The 19,649-nt window shown below is 34.2% G+C and overlaps 1 protein-coding gene across 5 annotated transcripts in view; it reads right to left on the reverse strand.

The window, feature by feature from the left end:
* Positions 1-19,649, reverse strand: part of WDR72 (WD repeat domain 72) — a 220,510-nt gene that overhangs the window by 90,380 nt on the left and 110,481 nt on the right. For all 5 annotated transcript variants that reach the window (XM_077881151.1, XM_077881150.1, XM_077881154.1 and 2 more), the window contains 2 exons: positions 4,595-5,412; positions 1,736-1,827 (listed from right to left, as the gene is read on the reverse strand). In XM_077881151.1, coding sequence (XP_077737277.1) covers positions 1,736-1,827; positions 4,595-5,412 — 910 coding nt within the window. The remainder of the gene's footprint in view (positions 1-1,735; positions 1,828-4,594; positions 5,413-19,649) is intronic.

The following is a 19,649-nucleotide window of genomic DNA, read 5'->3' on the forward strand; positions in this document are numbered from 1 at the left end:
AGTGGCAAAACTAGATCTTAAACCTCAGCCATCTATTTCCAAGATGATTGTTCTATTTACTATTCACCCATTAATCCAAAGGTATTTGCTTAATTCCTTCAAGGCTTTGTTCTGAGAACTAGGGATACAGTAGTAAATAAAGCTGTCATAAAAAAATAATAACCCCCATGGAGCTTACATTTTAGTAGCAGGACATAGACAGCAAATGAAAAGAGAGATATTACATCAGAGAGTGAAAAGAATTATGGAAAACAGTAAAACAGGGAATGGGATAGAGTGTGCTGAGGAGAAAGAAGGGCACCTTGATTGATAAAATGACATTTGAGCAACAATGAAAGATGTAAGGTGGAGGCAGGATGCAGCAGGTTGGCCTCTGGGATCTGCGGAAAGAACATTCCAGGCAGCAGAAGAGTAGTGCAAAGCCCCTAAGACCTGCCTGTCTGTTTGGGTAAGAGTAAAAGGTCCAATGTAGCTGGAACATGCTAAACAAGGGATAAGTACAAACAAAGAGATGAGGTCAGATCGGAGTGGCATCGTGTGCAATAGCGGAAGCAGAACAGCCAGGTTATAAAGGGCCTTATATGTTATCCTAAGGACTGTGGCATTTATTTATTTATTTATTTAGGCTTTTATTTGGAGTGGAACAGAAGCTGCTGAAACATTTTAAACAGAAGCATAAGGTTCTGACTTAGTTTCCAATAGGTCATGTTGGCTGTTTGATTGTGAATAGAGTATGGGAAGAAGATATAGGAGCAGAGGAGTGGTTAGGAGGTTTCCAGAGTAGTCCAGGCATGGGGAGATAAAGGCTACCGAGCGGGGTGGGGAGGTCACATAGGTAGAGAGAAACAGTCAGAATCAGGGATATATTATGAAGGTAGAATCAATATATTTACTAAAAGATTGGATGTGGGTTTTGAAAAAAGGAGAAAGTCAAAATTACACCAAAGTTCTTGGCCTGAACAACTAGAAGGGCAGTTTTGCCATTTACTGAATGAAAAAGATTTAGAGAAGGAGGTTTTGAGGATAAATTAGCTATTTGGCTTCAAAAGAAAATCTAAACACCAAGACTATTACTCAGAAGAATTCAAGGACCATTATATAACCTTCTGAAAAAGCTATAAAATTCTCTAATATAATAATCATTTATTTGGTAATAAAGATACTGATGTAATAAGCTTCCCCATAAATCACATGTGACCTTAATTTAATATCCAAATATTTCTTTTGCTGGAAAATTTTAGACTACAGGCATTTCAAAGATCATTTGTCTTATAATGTTATTTATTTATTTATTTATTTTTAAACAAATTTCTTATTTATTTATTTATTTATTTATTTATTTATTTATTTATTTATTTATTTATTTATTTATGATAGTCACAGAGAGAGAGAGAGAGAGGCAGAGACACAGGCAGAGGGAGAAGCAGGCTCCATGCACCGGGAGCCTGATGTGGGATTCGATCCCGGGTCTCCAGGATCGCGCCCTGGGCCAAAGGCAGGCGCCAAACCGCTGCCCCACCCAGGGATCCCATAATGTTATTTATTTTAATAAAAACATCATATATATTTCAAATACAGAATACAAAAGTATAGCCATGTGAAATGCAAACTAAATCAAACAATAAATGCAAACACTGCTCATTCTAAACTGTAGCATGTGATCCAGTTATAGATAGACTAGTTATTTTCTATTTTATAGAGGAAAAATATCAGACTATATCTGTGAGTCCCTTACCATTTCGTAAGTAACCATAGAAGCTTGAAATATTCAAAATCTCATTCCCAGGACTTTTTGCCTTGTTGTGCACAGATTCCATTTTGAAAGACCTGCGGGGGAAAAAATAAAGGATATCATTAAAGATGTATGGAAAGTATTTTTAGAAATAAATTTAAAAATGAGTGCATGACCAATTCAAAAATTCAGGAATAGAACACAAATTATTTTTAGCACGTTATTTTTAACGTCGTCCACATTAATCTCTTTGGTAAATCTTACTCTCCACTTTGTTCCTACCTAAAATCTTAATCCCAGTTTTGAATCTTAGTTTACCGAATTTACCTTATGACTCACTTTTCCAGGAGGAGCCCCACTACGTTAAGTCATGTAATTTGTGACTAATGTAATATATTTTGAATTCTAATATGTTGGCATCTGCCAGAGTTCTTCCCAGGTAGTGTAAGACCTGATGAAGGCAGGCTTTACCCTAGCCAGGGATTCTATTATAGGAACTTTCAGATACTCTTTAGGGATATACTCATGGCTCTTACCTTAAAATACAGTTAGGTCATGCACTCAGTTGTTAAGCACACAAGGATTTCTCAACCTTCAAAACCACAGTGAAATGTTAGTGAAATGGCCAAATCTGTTGGAAAGATTTGGTCTGACAAATCCTACATATTATTTTGACTTCCTAAAAAATGACACACAGTCTGACAGCAGATCAAAGTTGAAGTCACTGATTTTGGGAGGCAGTCTCTAATCCCAACAACTCCTTCAATATTGTGTTTGTTTTAATGATGAATTTTGTAAAGAATTAAGTAATGGATGGCAGCAACTTAGGCTATTTAGTGGAAGGCAGGCTGAAAGCCCATAATCTCCCCTCGGGGCCCCAGAAACACCCTCTACATTTTGTACTCTATTATCAGGAGCAAACTCAGAATGAAAACCTCCATCAAACAGTAACAAAGTCCCTCATTGGCTCTGATTAGACAAACAGAATTTGTTAGCAGCCCAGGTTTTTAAGAATCTGAAGAAATCTTAATGGTGATCTATCCCACCCACCTCATTTTCTAAATGAGGAAAGCATGGCCCAGAGGGGCTAAGTAACTTGTCTAAAGCTACCTGGCTAGTTAAACAACAAAACCAGGATTTATTCCCAGGTTTTCAGGCTCTAGGCTGACTGCACTTTTCTTTTCTTACCATATTTTCAATTCTTTGTAATTTTCTAAGTAATAGAAAGAAGAGAAAACTAAAAGAAGCCTATATGAAATTTATACATACATATATGTACATACATACACACACATATAAATGTATATATATTTTTTTCTTCTGTTTATATTTATATAAATAAACATAAGAAAAGAAATAGAAGAAATTATATATAATATATATAAATATAAATAAATAGAATAAAAGAAATAGAGGAAAATCTTATACATGTATACATATATAGATATATGTAAATAAACAGAAGAAAATAGAGGAAGAGTAAGTATACAGATCACAGAAATTTATCAGTCTACTTCCTCCTTATTAGGGCACAGAACAGAAAATGGGAAACCCTGTAGTATAGAAGCATTTTAATGGATGGAATCATAACATTGAATCCTATATAATCTACATAGACTTGTTACCATACTGTAGGCCCACTAAGGGCAGAAACTGTGCCGATCATACAGTGCCTGGAACTGAGCTCCTATCACAGAATGGAAATGTCAAGGACCATTTACCACGATATATTGGAAAGTGAGAACAATGTCTCTTTTGTAAAAGCGTTCCGATGGTTTCATCTCTCACTAATTACTCTTTAACCACCAAAATACTTATCTATGTGACAAAGATTTTTTTCCTCATTTACCCTACTTCAGTGTTTTCCATTTATTTTATGTGTATTATTTTTATCATTTGAATTAGTTCCTACCCAAATGAGAAATTTCTTTATAGTTCCTCATAGGCTAGTGCTAAGGACATATGCAGTGAGTGCTTGAGTTCAATCCTCTAACATCAGACTCTGAAAAACTATGCTGAATTCTAGCAGTGGAAGAAGGTAAACCCACAGAGTTAAGATTAATAATGAATTAGGCTCCAGAATTAGACTGGTGGTCAGCTTTGAATCAGCCTCTAGGAGCTGAATTAATCTTGGAGTTGATATTTTCTCTCCATAAGACTCAATATCCTCATCTCTACAAAGAACAGAATAATAGCACCTATATGCCAGTTTGCATATTAAATGAAATTATGTAAGTAAAGTACTTACATGATGACTAATAGATATTAAACATTCAAAAAACAATAGCTATTTTTACTAATCTGCACTTTTTATAAATGAATTACTGATAGCCTCCTCCAGTTTAACACGTGAAAGTATAAATTAAATGGTAAGATTTGAGGTATGAAATTTTAAAACTTTTTCTGATGATATATGAAATACATTATCATTGACATTTACTTAAATGTTCTTTGTTCATATTTAATTCACAGCAAGTAAAATGGATTTTAAGGTGTGTATATGCATCAATCTATCTATCATCTCTCTCTCTCTCTACCTATCTATTAAATCATTCAGCACCCAGCACTATGATTTTCCTGGCACATATTATGAGAGCAATGGATATTTGTTGAATGAATACATTTTCAAATATATAGATTTATTGCCCAAATTATCCTCCAGTCCCAAAGAATTAAGAGGAAGATTTTCTTAAATGAGTTTTGAGTTAAGGGAGTTGTTGCACATTCGCTCTTCATCTCCAAAAAGGAAGAAAGGAAGGAAGGAAAGGAGGGAGGGTGATTAGAGAGCTGAATGTAGCAAATAATGATAATTTTTTTTAATGTCCCAAATAACAATAGTCAAGATCTTTATGCATGTCTTACCTGGCAGTTCCACATGCGAACTCTAAAGGCATGTTAACTAACCTACTAACTACAAACAGTCTGCCCAATAAATAAACTAGAGTGTTTGGCTCTTGCAAAGAATCACAATTACTCTTCAGACCTCTTGGCATCCCAACCTGATTTGGAAGAGTGGACGTGTATTTATTTGACAAGTCCAAAACTTTTTCAGAAAATAAATTTACTTTTGAATCGTCTTTTTTCATTTCAGCATTGCATATATCCCATCCCGGCAGCATCAATGAGAAGCAATCTTCATTTGAGGCAAGTCCTAAAGAAACTGAATCCTGAAGCTTTAAAATATTGAGATGCTTAATGCAGAGATTATCTAATTCTTTATCCACTCCCCATGGCAAAAAGCAAGATAGAAACAATTTAGCTGCATCTATTGTGATGTTGGCATCCACTTTTCTTGATGGCTTAGGGTGCATCTTCTTGGAATTCTTCATTTTTTTCTGCCTTTTAATGCCATCACTTTCTTCTAAGAACTTGACAGTATTATCTCCTTGGGCTGGGTTTTCAACAACAGGCTTGGCTTGCACTTCTGCTGACAGAGAACCACAAGCAGTTTTATTTCTTTTCAGAGTCAATGTTTTCTTCTCCACTGTGCTTTTGGCTCTTCTCAGGATCTCACTACCATAGAACGAATTGGAAGGGTCAACATCACAGATTGGAGTTGGCAGTAAAAGTTCAACCAGGTTTTCCAGATCAAATAGAAGGATATGAAAGCCAATGTTACTCCATTTTATCTTCACAGGCAAGACATTAAAAGGTCCTGAGAAAGACCTGGCATCAGCAACCTAAGGGGATTTAAAAAATATATATATGTGTCAAGGTTATTATTTTTAAGTGGTTTTATTAAAGGTTCCATATTAAAATGGCATAAAAAGAAAGTATTAAGTAGCAGTACAATTAAAGGCAAGTCATTTCAATTTTTTGTCTTAGTTCTAAAAATTCCTCTCTAAATTAAACATCCAATATTCCAATATTCCTTAAATATTCTATATTCTTTTTATTAAGATTGCATTTATTTTTTCATGAAAGACACAGAGAGAGGCAGAGACATAGGCAGAGGGAGAAGCAGGCTCTCTGCCGGGAGCCTGATGTGGGACTTGATCCCAGGGCTGGGCGATCAGGACCTGAGCTGAAGGCAGACGCTCAACCACTGAGCCACCCAGGTGCCCCAAACATTTTATATTCTTAATATTTCTTAAAAACTTTTTTCCTCCATAAAACTTTTATTTTTCCTCTAAAAATATGAATTAAGACGAGGGAGTAAGATAATGTCCTTTTATATATGATTTTATATCTTCCTATCAACATAGCCATGAAGATATACAATAGGGAAAAAGGGCTTGAAAATTAAGGGGAAGAAAAGAACATCTGCAAGAATTTAGAAAGTCTTGATGAAAATGGTGTCTTCAAATTTGTTTAAAATTTTAAATATTTGGAAATAACCTAGATGCTAACAAGTGTCAAATAGCTTTTTTTTTTCTTGGTAAGCCTTGTGCTATGAACTTGCATTTATTCTTTCTCTGCCTAAAATGATTTTGCCCAAAATATTGGCATGGTTGGCTCCCATACTTGTTATGTTTTTGCTCATTTATGAGGCCTTCCTTGAGTACCTTCGCTCCTCATTCCAACCCATTGCTATATTCATTACTCTAACATCCTCAGTACTCTCTATCCACTGCTTTTTTTCTCCCTCATACTTATGGTTACCTTATATTACATGAGATACTTGTTTGTTTACTGTATATCTTCCTCTGTAGCATTCAAACTCCACCTTTGCAGGAGTTCTGTGCATTGTTTTGCCCCTTATGTCTATAAAACGATGCTGATATATATAGCATTACTAAGGGACTCAATAAATATTTGTTTTTTTCAATAAATATTTGTTGAATGAACGATTAGCTTATGCATACAATGAAACAGCATTAAAATATTTAAAAATGCTGGTGTAAAACTATGTCTATTGGGAAAACTGCTCTATTAGGCAGAAAAAAATAATCCCCCTTTTGCAAAACTACGTGTGTGAATATATATATTTACATATTGATATATATACATATGTAAGTATATATACATACATGCATTTAATATATAATATAAATATATGTATACATTATATATAATATATATAGTTAACATAAATACACACACACACACATATATATAGTCACAAAAGGCATGCACCAAAATGCTAACAACAGTTAATTGGGAAGAGAGGATTAAAATAATCTTTATTTATATCTTAGGGTTTTTTTGTTTATTTGTTTCTTTTCTTTCTTTTTTTTTTTTTTTTTAGTTTTTTGGAGTTTGTTGCAGTGACATATTTAATTTATGATTATAAAAAATAAAATTTAAAAACCAACTGTTAAAAAACTTAAAGGTAAAAAATCAAAATGGGGCAAACTTAAAAACAATATTTCCACTAATAAGATTAATGTAATTATTCATAAATGATTTTTGCAAATCAAAAATAAAGAGTACTATACAGTCTAAAAAAATGAGCAAACAGCATCAAAAGCAATTCACAAAGAATAACATCCAAATTAAAATATGAAAGAAAATGTTCACCACCCATAGTAACCAAGCAAAACTGAGATAATAGTACCATTTATTACCTATTAATTTGGCAAAGAAGACTTCTTACAATATTTATTATTATGTAATGTTTAATACATATGAAATAACAGACAAACCATATATTTGGTCTTTTTAGCATTATCAATGTTGTATATAAAGAAACATGGACATAACTATATGGCACCATTATTCATTGTTGCCCCACACTAGAACTTAAACGTCCACTGACAGTGGAATGGATAGACGTTGTGATGTATCCATGCAACAAAAAATGATACAATAGTGAAAATTAGAGAACTATAGATATTCAACAACAGGTACAAAGTGTGTGAATCTACTCACATAATGTTGACCAAAGAAGCCAGACACAAAATAATTACTGTATGATGTCATTCATGTTAAGTTAAAAAAAAAAAACGGGCAAAAAACCCCAATAGGGTTCAAGGATGCATACACAGATTTAAATCTATAAGGATAGTGATTACCTTTGGAGGACAGGAGGACATAGTTTCTACAGTGCCGAGTATTTTTTTACTTCATTTTTGTAGTGATTATGCAAGTAGGCACTTGGAGGGAATTCATTGTGCTATCCATTTTTGTCCTGTGCTTATTTTTTCTGTATTTTAATTTCATAGTAAATAAATAATGTTAATGAAATGCCAAATGAATATTAACGAAGTGTTCCATTCTGGATAAAAAAATAGAACTTTCCCCTATTCTATACTTCTGTCTACTGTCAGAGGTGACCAATACTTTGAATTTCATGTTTATTATTTCTTTGGTTTCATTTAGCATCTTAACCTTAAATATGTATTTCCAACTGACTTATTTAATTTGCTTGTTTTATATTTTCATATAAATACTAACACAGTGTTTATAATGTTCCAATTTGCTTTATCTATGTGAAAACTTCTATTTGTAGGATTCATATTTGTTGATGATTATACCTGTAGTTCTTTCATTTTCACTGTTGTAAAAAGTATTATGCTTTATGATAATATAGTTTATCTATCTACTGTTTTTAAATGGCCATTTACATTATTTCCAAGACTCATTATTGCAAAAAGAAAGAAAAAAGCTACAGTGAATATTCTCCTGGTAAAGACTTCTGGTTCACATTTGTAAAAGTTTCTAGAGTAACAATAATTCATAAGACATGTACTTCCTTAACCGTAAGGTTATCCGAAATTCTTTTCCCAAGTGATTTGCACCAATCTATAAATCTCAAAGCATTGTACGAAGAGTTTCCATAAACCACATCCTCATTAACACAGGATCTTATTTTTGTCAATATATGGGATATAAGTTGGTATCTCTTATAATTTTAATTTTCATTTCTTCAATTATTATTAATTATCAAGGCAATATTTCATTGGCCTTTCATGTTGTTGTATAAAGTGCCTACCCATGGCTTTTATAAACTTTCTAGTTATCCTTTTCTTATTGCTGCCTGGGATATTAATTTATCTAGGACCCACAATATTCCATGGTCTAAAGAGCTTTACAAAGAGACTTCAGATCTGGCGGGTAGGTTCTCCTATTCAGTTGTTCCTATGGTCTTTCACTCTTTCATACAGGTTTGAGGATGTTTGTCAAGTTCCAGGGTGTATCTCCCCCTTACTTAGACCATGCTTAATTTCTTTTGACAGTTTAATGATTTAATTTCTTTTGATAGTTTAGTGATAGTTCAGAGGGAGGCTTATATTATTTGCTTATCAGTTTTTTAAACTTCCTGTAGCTATGGGTTCTTTTTCATTTCTGATATTAATTTTGTTGCTTTTACTTTTTTTTTCTCTTGCCAGAAGTTTATTGATTTTGATATTCTTTTCAAAGAATCAACTTTTTGACTTTGTAGATCCTCTTAATGGAGTAATGTTTTTCTTGGAAGATCGTTTCACTGAATGTACAATTTTAATCTCACTTATTTTCTTAGAGCATTTTTGAAGGCATTCTCCTGTAGTCTTTGATTCAGTTGAGATGTCAGCTGGTACTCTGTCACTCTGTCTTTTCAAATCTTTTTGTCTTTACTATTCAGGATAGAATCGTAGAATCACTAGAATTCTTTTAAGTGTGGATGTTTTCCCCCAATCTTACATTATATCTGAGTATTCCTATCTTTTCTTAATTTTGTTAAGTTCTGACTTACCTGTTTGAATATTTTCCCTCTCCATTCCTTTAGCCCCATGCAGAACTCTGATGAGCTGTTTGTCAGACACTCTGTCCTCTCATGTTTTTTTTTTTTAATCTCTTTTTCTCTTTGTGCCTCATGCTGGGTATCTGGGTATCACTTCAGAATTCTCTTTTAGCTTGCCAATTTTCTTCTCACTTGTCTTTACTATAACATTTAACTTACCCATTGAGTTTTTAATTTTAATTTTTACATTTTCAATCTCCATAAATTCTATTTGGCCTCTTAAAAAACAGATTGTTTGCTTTTACAGTCAATTATTTCTTATATTTTTAAACCATTCTTTTATTTTTTAAAAAGTACTTCTTTTGTATGATGTATCTATAAATCCAATTTTTAAAATCCTTCTGAGTACAACATTGGTTTTTGATTTTGCGGATGCTTTTCTGTTTCGTTATGTTTTATAACTGGGTGTGTGCAAGTGTGAAACATTATCAGTGAGAAGCCTTTGAGCCATGGGTTGAAAATGCATTCTTCAATAGAGAATTTGTGTTTGTGACTGCCAAGTACCCAAGGAGTAGAGATGTTTATTTTATTAGCCCACTCATAGATAGAAATTAGGTTTGTAAATAGGAATAAAAATTAAATTTCAGTACCTCCCCCTAATCCATGGGGTACATGTTCCAAAGCCTCCTAGTAGATGCCTGAGACCACAGATACCACTAACCCCTGTATTTACTGTTTTTCCCTATGCATACATCCCTTTGATAAAGTTTAATTTATAAGTTAGGCACAGGAAAAGATTAACAGTAATAACTAATAATAAAAGAGAACACTTAGAAAAATATACTGTAATAAAAGCAATGGGAATATGGACTCTCTCTCAAAATATCTTATTGTAATAGATTCACCCTTCTTCTTGTGATAACGTGAGATGATAAAATGCCTACAGATGAGATAAAATGAGGTAAATGACATAGGCAGTGTGGTATAGCTTTAGGTTACCACTGACCTCATAATATTTCAAGAGGAGGATCATCTACTTCTGAACCATGGGTAACTGCAATTGTGGGTAAGGAGGGAGAGAGAATGGGCTCTCTTATATTTCACAATGGGTGAATCTCATTCTCAATTGGCATCTCTCTTATGAAACACAGTTGGCAAAATGTATCAACAACTTAAATTGTAACACCTGGGATATGGAAATTCTTTTAAAAATGATTTATCCTAAAGATAAAATACAAGGGCACACAAAATTACATGAAAAAGCATGTTCACTGTAGAATTTTCTACATCAATAAGCTGAAGATAACTTAAATGTCCCATAATACAGACTAAGCTAAATAGATTATGATATATGGATATATGGTATTAAAATACCAAGGACATATTAAAAAGAGATTTTTTTGTAAAATATTTAATGCCCTGGCAAGAAGTTCACATACATTGTCTATGAGAAAAATCCCTAGATTTAAAAAGCATAATCCCATCTTTTATAAAATTGCAGAGATTTCTTAACATCTCCTTTTGATTATATCTATTTTTAAAGGTTTTATTTTTAAGTAATCTCTATACCCAACATGGGTCTTAAACTCACAACTCCGAGACTAAGAATCACATGTTCTATCAACTGAGCCAGCCAGGCACCCTTTGATTATACCTATTTTTAAAATTTCTACAAAACCTACATTTTTAATATACTAAACAAAATTCTTTTTAAAAAGTAATAAGAATGGCCAAGAAAAATGTCAATAACGGATATGGCTATCTAGATGTTTTTAACATTGTGCCTCCCTCTGCAAAAATACATTAATCAGATTAAATTTAAACATTAGATTTGCTAGAAAATCAAAGGCTAATATTTTAGATATATACACAACTCGCAAAAAATAATTAGGAAAATACTCATATCTCAAGACATAAAATGAGCAGGAGACAAAAATATCACAGAGGGGGATAGTTTTTAAACCATTTATCTCAATAAAAATGAAACAAGTATAAAAGTTTACAGACAACACTGGTTCTGAGCCCTTATATTTGCTAAAATCTTCTCAAACATAGCAAACGAAAAGTAGAGGATCTCATGCTGTCAAGTGCATGTTTTAACAGGACTCTGATGACATCTAGATGGCCTTATCCTTTTTTCAAAAACATTACTATGACATGTATCAAGAGTCTTAAAAATATTCACCATTATTTTCTCGGGGTGCCTGGATGGCTCCCTAAATATAATCACCTTAAGCCTCAGGAACAACTGGACGCTTTAGAATATTTTCAAATCAAAAGTATTATTCCAAGTTTTTTTTTAAAGATTTCTTTATTTATTTGAGGAAGAGAGAGAGAGAGAGAGAGAGAGAGCGAGCCCATGAGTGTGTGTGTGTGTGTGTGTGTGTGTGGTGGGGGGGGGTCTAGGGTGGGAGGGGTAGAGGGTGAGGGAAAGAAGCCCAATGCAGGGATTGATTCCAAAACCCTGAGATCATGACCTGAGCTGAAACCTAGAGCAAGATACTTAACCAATTGCACCACCCAGGTGCCCCCTGTTTTCTTTAACATACAATAAATTTGGTTTTCATTTGGAAACAAGTCAGATTATAAGTATAAACCATTGTTATGTTTTTTTTTTTAATATTTTATTTATTTATCCATGAGAGACACAGTGAGAGAGGCAGAGACATAGGCAGAGGGAGAAGCAGGCTCCTTACAGGGAGCCTGATGCAGGACTGGATCCTGACCCTGGGATCACGCCCTGAGCCAAAGGCAGATGCTCAACCCCTGAGCCACCCAGGTGTCCCACCATTGTTATATTTAAATGTGCTAAAATGATTGAATATTATAATACTAGATTGTTATTGTTGTTTAAAAATTGTTAAATCTTTTAAGAAATAGTATATTTTTAAAGTTATGTTACGAAAGGACTTTAAAAACAATACTACCATCATTTTGAACATAAGCAATGTAGACAATAAATGCCAATAATACTAATTACTGAGCTTTCACATTATAGATTGGACATGCACAATATTTAGTAATGTTTAGCAAAGGCTATAATAAATGTTAACCTTATTTATATTTATATGGCACTGTACACTATATATTCTGCAAACAAGAATTCTATTAAAAATACCCGGCTAAAGGGGCACCTGGGTGGCTCAATGGTTGAGAGTCTGACTTTAGCTAGGTCATGATCCTGGGGTCCTGGGACTGAGTCCCACATCAGGCGCTCTGCTCACCGAGAAGCCTGCTTCTCCCTCTGCCTGTGTCTCTGCCTCTCTCTCTGTGTCTCTCATAAATAATAAATAAATAAATAAATAAATAAATAAATAAATAAATAAATAAATAAAGCCCTGCTAAAAATAAATTAAAAGTATTCTGCTGAATCATGACTGAATAATGTTGTGTAAAAATATAAACACAATTATATTACTTTTAGAACGATCAAGTTTATGTAAACTATCATTTAACAGAAGTATTTAGAAACTTCCATCAATCTTATTACAATTAAAATCTAGAACAAGTAATCAAATACAAAAAAGTATTTAATAGAATCTATATCACTGCAAAATTGTGAGGGCTAAATATAAATTTTAAGTTATTAGTTCATGTGTTATTTACAGAATACTGTCTGACTGCCTGACATTAATTCTCTAAAATGTGCTGTCCAGGCTTTGCGTGCTGGTATTTGTCCCACTATCCCAACACCTTTACTCCCACTCTCTCAAGTTCCAGGTTGAAGCAACAGAGAAGGTGTTGTTTACAATCAGGAGGGCAAGAGGGTAGCACTAGGGGACAATGGTCCATTCCAACCTCTGAACTTTGTGAGCTTGGTGAGTAAAATGGTACTGATATATCTACATGTGAATGCTCTAAACAGCAGGTGGGGACTAGGAAGAGGCCCACAGAAAAGAGCTCTTTGTCTGAGTACACGGACTTTGGGAAAAGCTACTGAGTCAGAAAGTCTGCAAGTGAATCCCAGATGGCCAGCAGAAGAGAGAAATTATTCTTCCACTACCAGCAAGAACCCAGAATAAATGACAAGAAAACTAAAGTCAACAACACAAAATTCAAACTTTTCAACAACCCAATATACACATAAAAAGGAGAACCAAAAAAGACCCAAAAGTTTAGAAGAAAAAAATGTGATGGATGTGAAGGTATAACATCTTTATTTTAAAAAGTCTATTCATTTGCTTATTTTTCCTTTATCCTGCTGTGTTCAGCTTGTGCCTCTTCTTTTTCTATTTGATTCAGAGAGACAAAATGGTTAAACAAGACTGGTTCTACCCCCTGCCTTTGAAGGTGGAAATGCACTGTCTGACAACATGTTCTGATAAAACTTCTTTCTGAAAACATATTGGATCCCCCACTGAGTTTGTTGTGAAAGGATCTGACCTGCCCAACCTACCACAACCACAAAATAAGTTTTGTAAAATTGATGCTTAAAACTACATTTATCTTCTCACTTTTGTGACTTTGTGCAATAATACCTAATACAAATATTTAAATACTATGTGAAAAGTCATATAGACACTAGCTGCAGAAATATTCTAGGTATTTGATTACAATAGAGCCAGAAGAATTTAGAAATTATCTGATCTTAAACCTACAGAAAATGAGGAACAGAAGTAAACTGAATTACCTGGTTACTCATTTGGTAAATAGCCAAGTCAGGGTTCCCAAGTCCATTGTGGTTTTTTTTTTTTTTTTTTTGACTATTTTTCACACGACATTATGTGACTTAAATTTCTCAAAGAATAGAATAATGTTTCTCATTTATTATTTCTAAGATGTACAAAGTAACATCATTAGCTAAGCATACATTGCATGTAACACCATATTCACAGATATATAAAAACAAAAAAGCCATCATTATAAAAAAAACATTCACTAATGAACTGATCACTTATAAAACTAGTACCTAAACATGCCTCCGTTTCTAATATAAAGTCCCACCCCACCCATTAGTCAGGCTCTGACTGATTATTAAATGGTGTATTCCAATCACAGAGTAGATAGCAAATGCTGTTAAAAATGAAAATGAAGAATTACACTAAAGCCAGACAGGGATGTCAGAACTGCTTCACACCCAATGCCACTAACAAATAAGGATCCAGTGGAGAAGACAAGTTAACAACTGAAGAAGAGAGAATTAATTCAGATGCTTCAAATGACAAATCTTTTAATATAAAGAGTATTAAGAGAGGGCTGTAGAAAACTTATCTTTTCAATACTTCTCTAAAATAACTCTGTATTGTGAAATCCAAAAATAAAGTAAAAAGTGACAGATTATATACCATACAATTAAATCAGAAAAAAATACACAAGACAAAATACACAATTCGTTCTATTGTCACTTAAAGATTAGTGTGCAATTACAATCATAATCTAAACTTAGTTAAATATAAAATAAATTATATTATTTTAATAATATCATTTCATTTTTAAGTTAAAAATAAAATGCATTATTAGTATTTGTGATATCTAACTTGTCAGATTAACGTATGCTATGCTATGCTCTCCAATTCCTCTGACTCCTGGTAGATCACTTTCTGCTGTCTGCATGCTAATCACAGGGACTAAGATATTGACTTTCCGTAATTTCACCTCCTCTTGTTCTCAACTTTCTTTTCCCAGGTGTGCTTATAACTTTCAAAATTGCATATTTTAATGAGTTATGTAAACATTGAGGCACTCTGCATGTTAAATATAATCCCTAAGAAAATGAAGGGTGGTAATATAAAAGACCCTATGGTGAGGGATCACTCTAAAAACCATTGGCTACTTAGATATGGATAAAGCCACTGTAACAGATTAGAAAATAATCATAAGAAAATACAAAGAATCTGCACTCTTGTTATTCTGAAAAATTTAAATGATTTCTATTCATCAAATAAATATTGGAAATCACAGTTGATGTATTACAGGTGTAATTTATGCAAGAAAAAATATTAGGAATTCTACAAAATGTATCGATCCTCAAGGGAAAGTATCCATATCAAAAGATTTATCACAATGAAAATTTTTCAAGTAGTTTTAAAGAAAAAGTAATATAATTTCTTGAAGTAGAAAATTTTCTGAGAAACAAATCTACAATGTAGATGAATTTATAATCCTTATAGAAGAAGCTATCTTCAAAATCTAAGCCTCAAAGAACAGAAGATGTGGCACCCAGATACAAAAAGAAATTACAATAGCTGCCTACATCTTTGCTACTAAAAAATTCAGATAGTTGTTTTGTTTTATAAAAAATGTAGAGGTTTTAAAAATATAAATTAACTTTGATTTGAAGATGGAAAAGTTTAGAATTTGAAGCAAACTATTTCTTCCAAATGCATACCAATAATAGTTGAAATATATATATGTGAAATATATATATTTCAACTATTTTAAATAAATAAATAAATATATATATTTATTTATTTATTTAAAGAAACACAGGGGGCACCTGGGTGGCTCAGTGGTTGAGTGGCTGCCTTTGGCTCAGACTCAGGTCGTAATCCCAGGGTCTTGAGATCAAGTTCCACATCAGGTTCCCTGCATGGAGCCTGCTTCCCTCTCTGCCCATGTCTCTGCCTCTCTCTCTGTATCTCTCATGAATAAATAAATAAAATATTTTTTTTAAAAAGAGAGAAAATAGAAACACAAAAAAGGTTTAACCAAGCTCAAAATAAACATCTCTGAGGACTAAACATGGAACAGAAACACAAAATGCTAAATGGAGCTGAAGTCACAGGTCCACTTAGCATCAGGTCTACAAGTAGATGGCTGGGTTTTAGAATTTGATTTCTGAGGATAATGTCAAGTCTATGGGGAGTAGATGACCTAGAAAGATTGTGATATAACTCTTAACTGAATCAACTCAAAAGCTAGTTCATTGACCAGACAAGCATACACCCAATATCAGTCCAGTCCAGTCCTCATTCTGAACTGAGGACCTTGAGGAAGTAAACAGAAGCAACAATAAAACCAACACAGAACATCAGCTGAGCACAGAGGGAGAGAAAGAAAAATAAAATACATCAAAATTCAAAAAAAAAAAAAAAGACAAAAAATCTCCTCTAGAAGTTATCTTGTAAATCCAAATATCAGAATGTAGGAAATCTAATACTTAGATAAAAAATAAGAGCTGAAACACGTATCTACTCTAGATGAAATCAATGCTGTGGAATGAACTGAGAAAAGAAGGATCAAAAAGAAATTAAGGAAATAACACATGCAAAAATGAACAAGGAAATATGAAAGAAAAACAGCAAAAAGAATAAACTAAAAAGGATTTATTAGAAATATTAGGAAAATATAAGAACTATATTTAAGAACACAGAAGAGGCAGAGCAGGAGACACTGAATAATTATATGCCAACTGCTTATGAAACACAACTATGTCTATAAGACTTTTTTTTGACTCAGAACTCAGCTCCCTTCACTTTTGAAAATGATAAATTAATGGTACCTTGGGGCAAGTTTTACCTAACCCTTTATAGCCTTATATCCACACAGACAGGATGGCATTGGAATCCCCGTTCTCCTTGGGTGGGAGCTTAGGGTGTGTTTTCTTACAAAGTCACTGTAAGAAGCGATTGGTTGAATTTAAAATGCTGTTAACACATGTCAACACGGTGGGTTAAAGGGAGTTGAGTAGCTGGCCTATAAATTAAACATCCTAGTGTCATTGTTGTCATTGCTTTGTAGAAAAAAAATGCAGTCAAAGCTCCAAGAAACCAATTCAAAAACTTTGGGAATATAATTCATCCTCATCTTCAGGCTTCTTGCTTCTCTTTTATTCCTTCAAAGCATCCACTGATGTGGCCTGGCTTTAAGTTGTGCTTTATCGTTAGTTATTCTGTATAAAAATTCCAACCTCAAATGCAGTAGCATGTCATTTTAACCTCAAACTCATGTTTTAAAAATCCCCTTTGTCTTTCTTAACACCTTTATTGAAGTGCTATATGAATACCATGAAATTCATCTGTTGTAAGTGTTCAATTTTATGTTCAGTAAATTTGCTGAGAACCATTACATTTGCAGAATCATTACTACAGTCCGGTTTTATGATGTTTCTATCACCTTCAAAAGATCCCTTGCGACTATTTGCTGCCACTCCCCATTTCTATCCCTCCTTCCAGGCGGCCGTTAATACACTTTCTGGAAAAGCCTCCATGGCTTTTCCATTTTGGACATGTTATATGAAGGGAATCATTCAATATCTGAACTTTTGCATTTGGATCCTTTCGCTTCAGTATAATGTTGTGAGATTCGTTCCTGTTGTAGTATGCATCAGCATTGTGTTCTTTTTTATTGTTGCATCTTGATTAGTTTTATATGGGCCAATGACCTTATTATTGAGGAGAAATCAACATGTTTTAATGTGTCCACCTGAGGTCTTTATACTAGTGAAAACGTGTTCTCCACAGAACATTTCTTTACTTCCACATCTTTACCATAAGAGTCTAGGGACCTTCATTGTTTTGGGTGGCCTTTACCAGAATACCCTCTACTTGTAGCCTGCCTTAGCCCCTGCACAGCAGGAGCCTGCACAGCACTGCCACAGTAATTCAGGGTAAACATAAATAAATATTAAAAATAAAGAAAAGAAAAGTGCTTTGAGCATATTACTTTCAGATTCTCAAAAGCTCCCAAATGCCTGTAGAATTAAGTCCAAGTTCATTGGGTTGGTACACTTTGACTTCCAGTCAAGTCCTTTTCTCCCTTTCTTGTGTACTTTTCCTAACCTCTCCTCTTTCATTGGTCACATTTCTTTGCCTGATCCTTCTACATGTTTAACTTATTCCTACTGTGTGTGTCTGCCTCTGCTTATTCCTCAACAGCCATCCTTGTACTCTTCTTGGCTCTACCCCAAGCCCAAATCCTACCTCCTTACTCTTGTGTCCTTGCTCACTGCAGCCCCGTCTCTCTCTCCTCCCTTCACTCTTGAACTATCACTCTCTGTAACACACTCTCAGCCTCAGGTAGTGGTCACAGAAAGTGTTCATGTATGGAAGTTTAATTTTCCCTGCAAAGTAAAGCTCCTTTAACCCAGGAACTGCATTTTCTGGTGTGAACTATTTGAGAGCAGGACTCATGTCAGATTCTTCTTCTCTTTCTTCTTCCTCTTTTCCTCTTCCTCCTCCTTCTTTTTCTACTTCCCAAATCAGTATTTTGCAAATAGCAGTAATCAAGAATATTTGTGGACTGCAAAAAAAGTTCATGTCTCCTACACAATCAGAAGGATTGTGCATGAAACGGCACTGGCTGACCAAAGTGCTCCATTTCCCTTTCACGCTAAGACAAGAAGTGAACATGAGTAAACTTCAACTTTACTATCAGTATGTCACCAACAAAGAGCCAGGAAAAGGTCCCAGGATACGTGTGGTGCAATCTCTTACTGTAATATGAGACAGAATTTTTTTTCAGGGGTGAGAATAAAAGTCCAGGGCTACCTCGGTGGGCACTATCTAAAGACAGGCCCATCACTGCCAATAAATGTTCTTGGTGCCTTAGCAAAGTCAGAGATGCTCAGGTTTGCTTTCAACCTAGCAGGCCTTTCATTTCCTTCTAGCAGTATAACAGAGGGTTATCCTGGAATAGAAAAATCACACCAAAATCCACTATGATGGATTTCTACTCTGCAGCAACACAGCAAAGGCTCATTTGAACATGGTCCCAGAAGTAAAAAAAAAAAAAAAAAAAAAAAAAAAAAATGACATTGAGTCACTGGTATGTTGTCAAAGAAAATATCCTTCTAGATTTGTAATCAGGATTGTATACATCCTCCTAACCATATTTTTTGGCACACACATCTCACCAAATTTCAGGGATGCACACTGAAAAGTCAGAAATTCGTTCTTACTTTCAAATATCAGGAAGGTATTATCTGTGCTCTAAAATGTGTATTAAACCATGGTTACAGCAACACCAGCCTCCTCACTAAGAAAGTTTACATCCTCTCCTGACATCCCTCACTGCAATATTCTCCTGGTGAGCTAGGCTTCCATCTGAACATCATCATTTCCTTCTCTTAAGTCTTCTCTTTAATGCCTCTCATACTATGCCCCCTCCTTCACATCTAGTCATTCATTCATTCATTCATTCATTCATTCATTCAGCTACCAATCAACTGACTTTTCACTAAGCATCTGCTATGTGCTGGGCATGGTGCAGTGTGAAGACGACTCAGTGCTGAGCAGGACATATGGTCCCTGAAGCACTCAGCTTGCGGTCTCATTCTCCTGACTAAATTTCTTCCCAGCCTCCTCACCTAACTGTGATCGGTGCTCGGCACTGCTGCCTGATTGTCTTGGCTTACCAGCCTTTTCTGATTCCTCT

This window comes from Canis aureus, chromosome 32 (genome assembly GCF_053574225.1).
Source record: "Canis aureus isolate CA01 chromosome 32, VMU_Caureus_v.1.0, whole genome shotgun sequence".
Taxonomy (NCBI): Eukaryota; Metazoa; Chordata; class Mammalia; order Carnivora; family Canidae; genus Canis; species Canis aureus.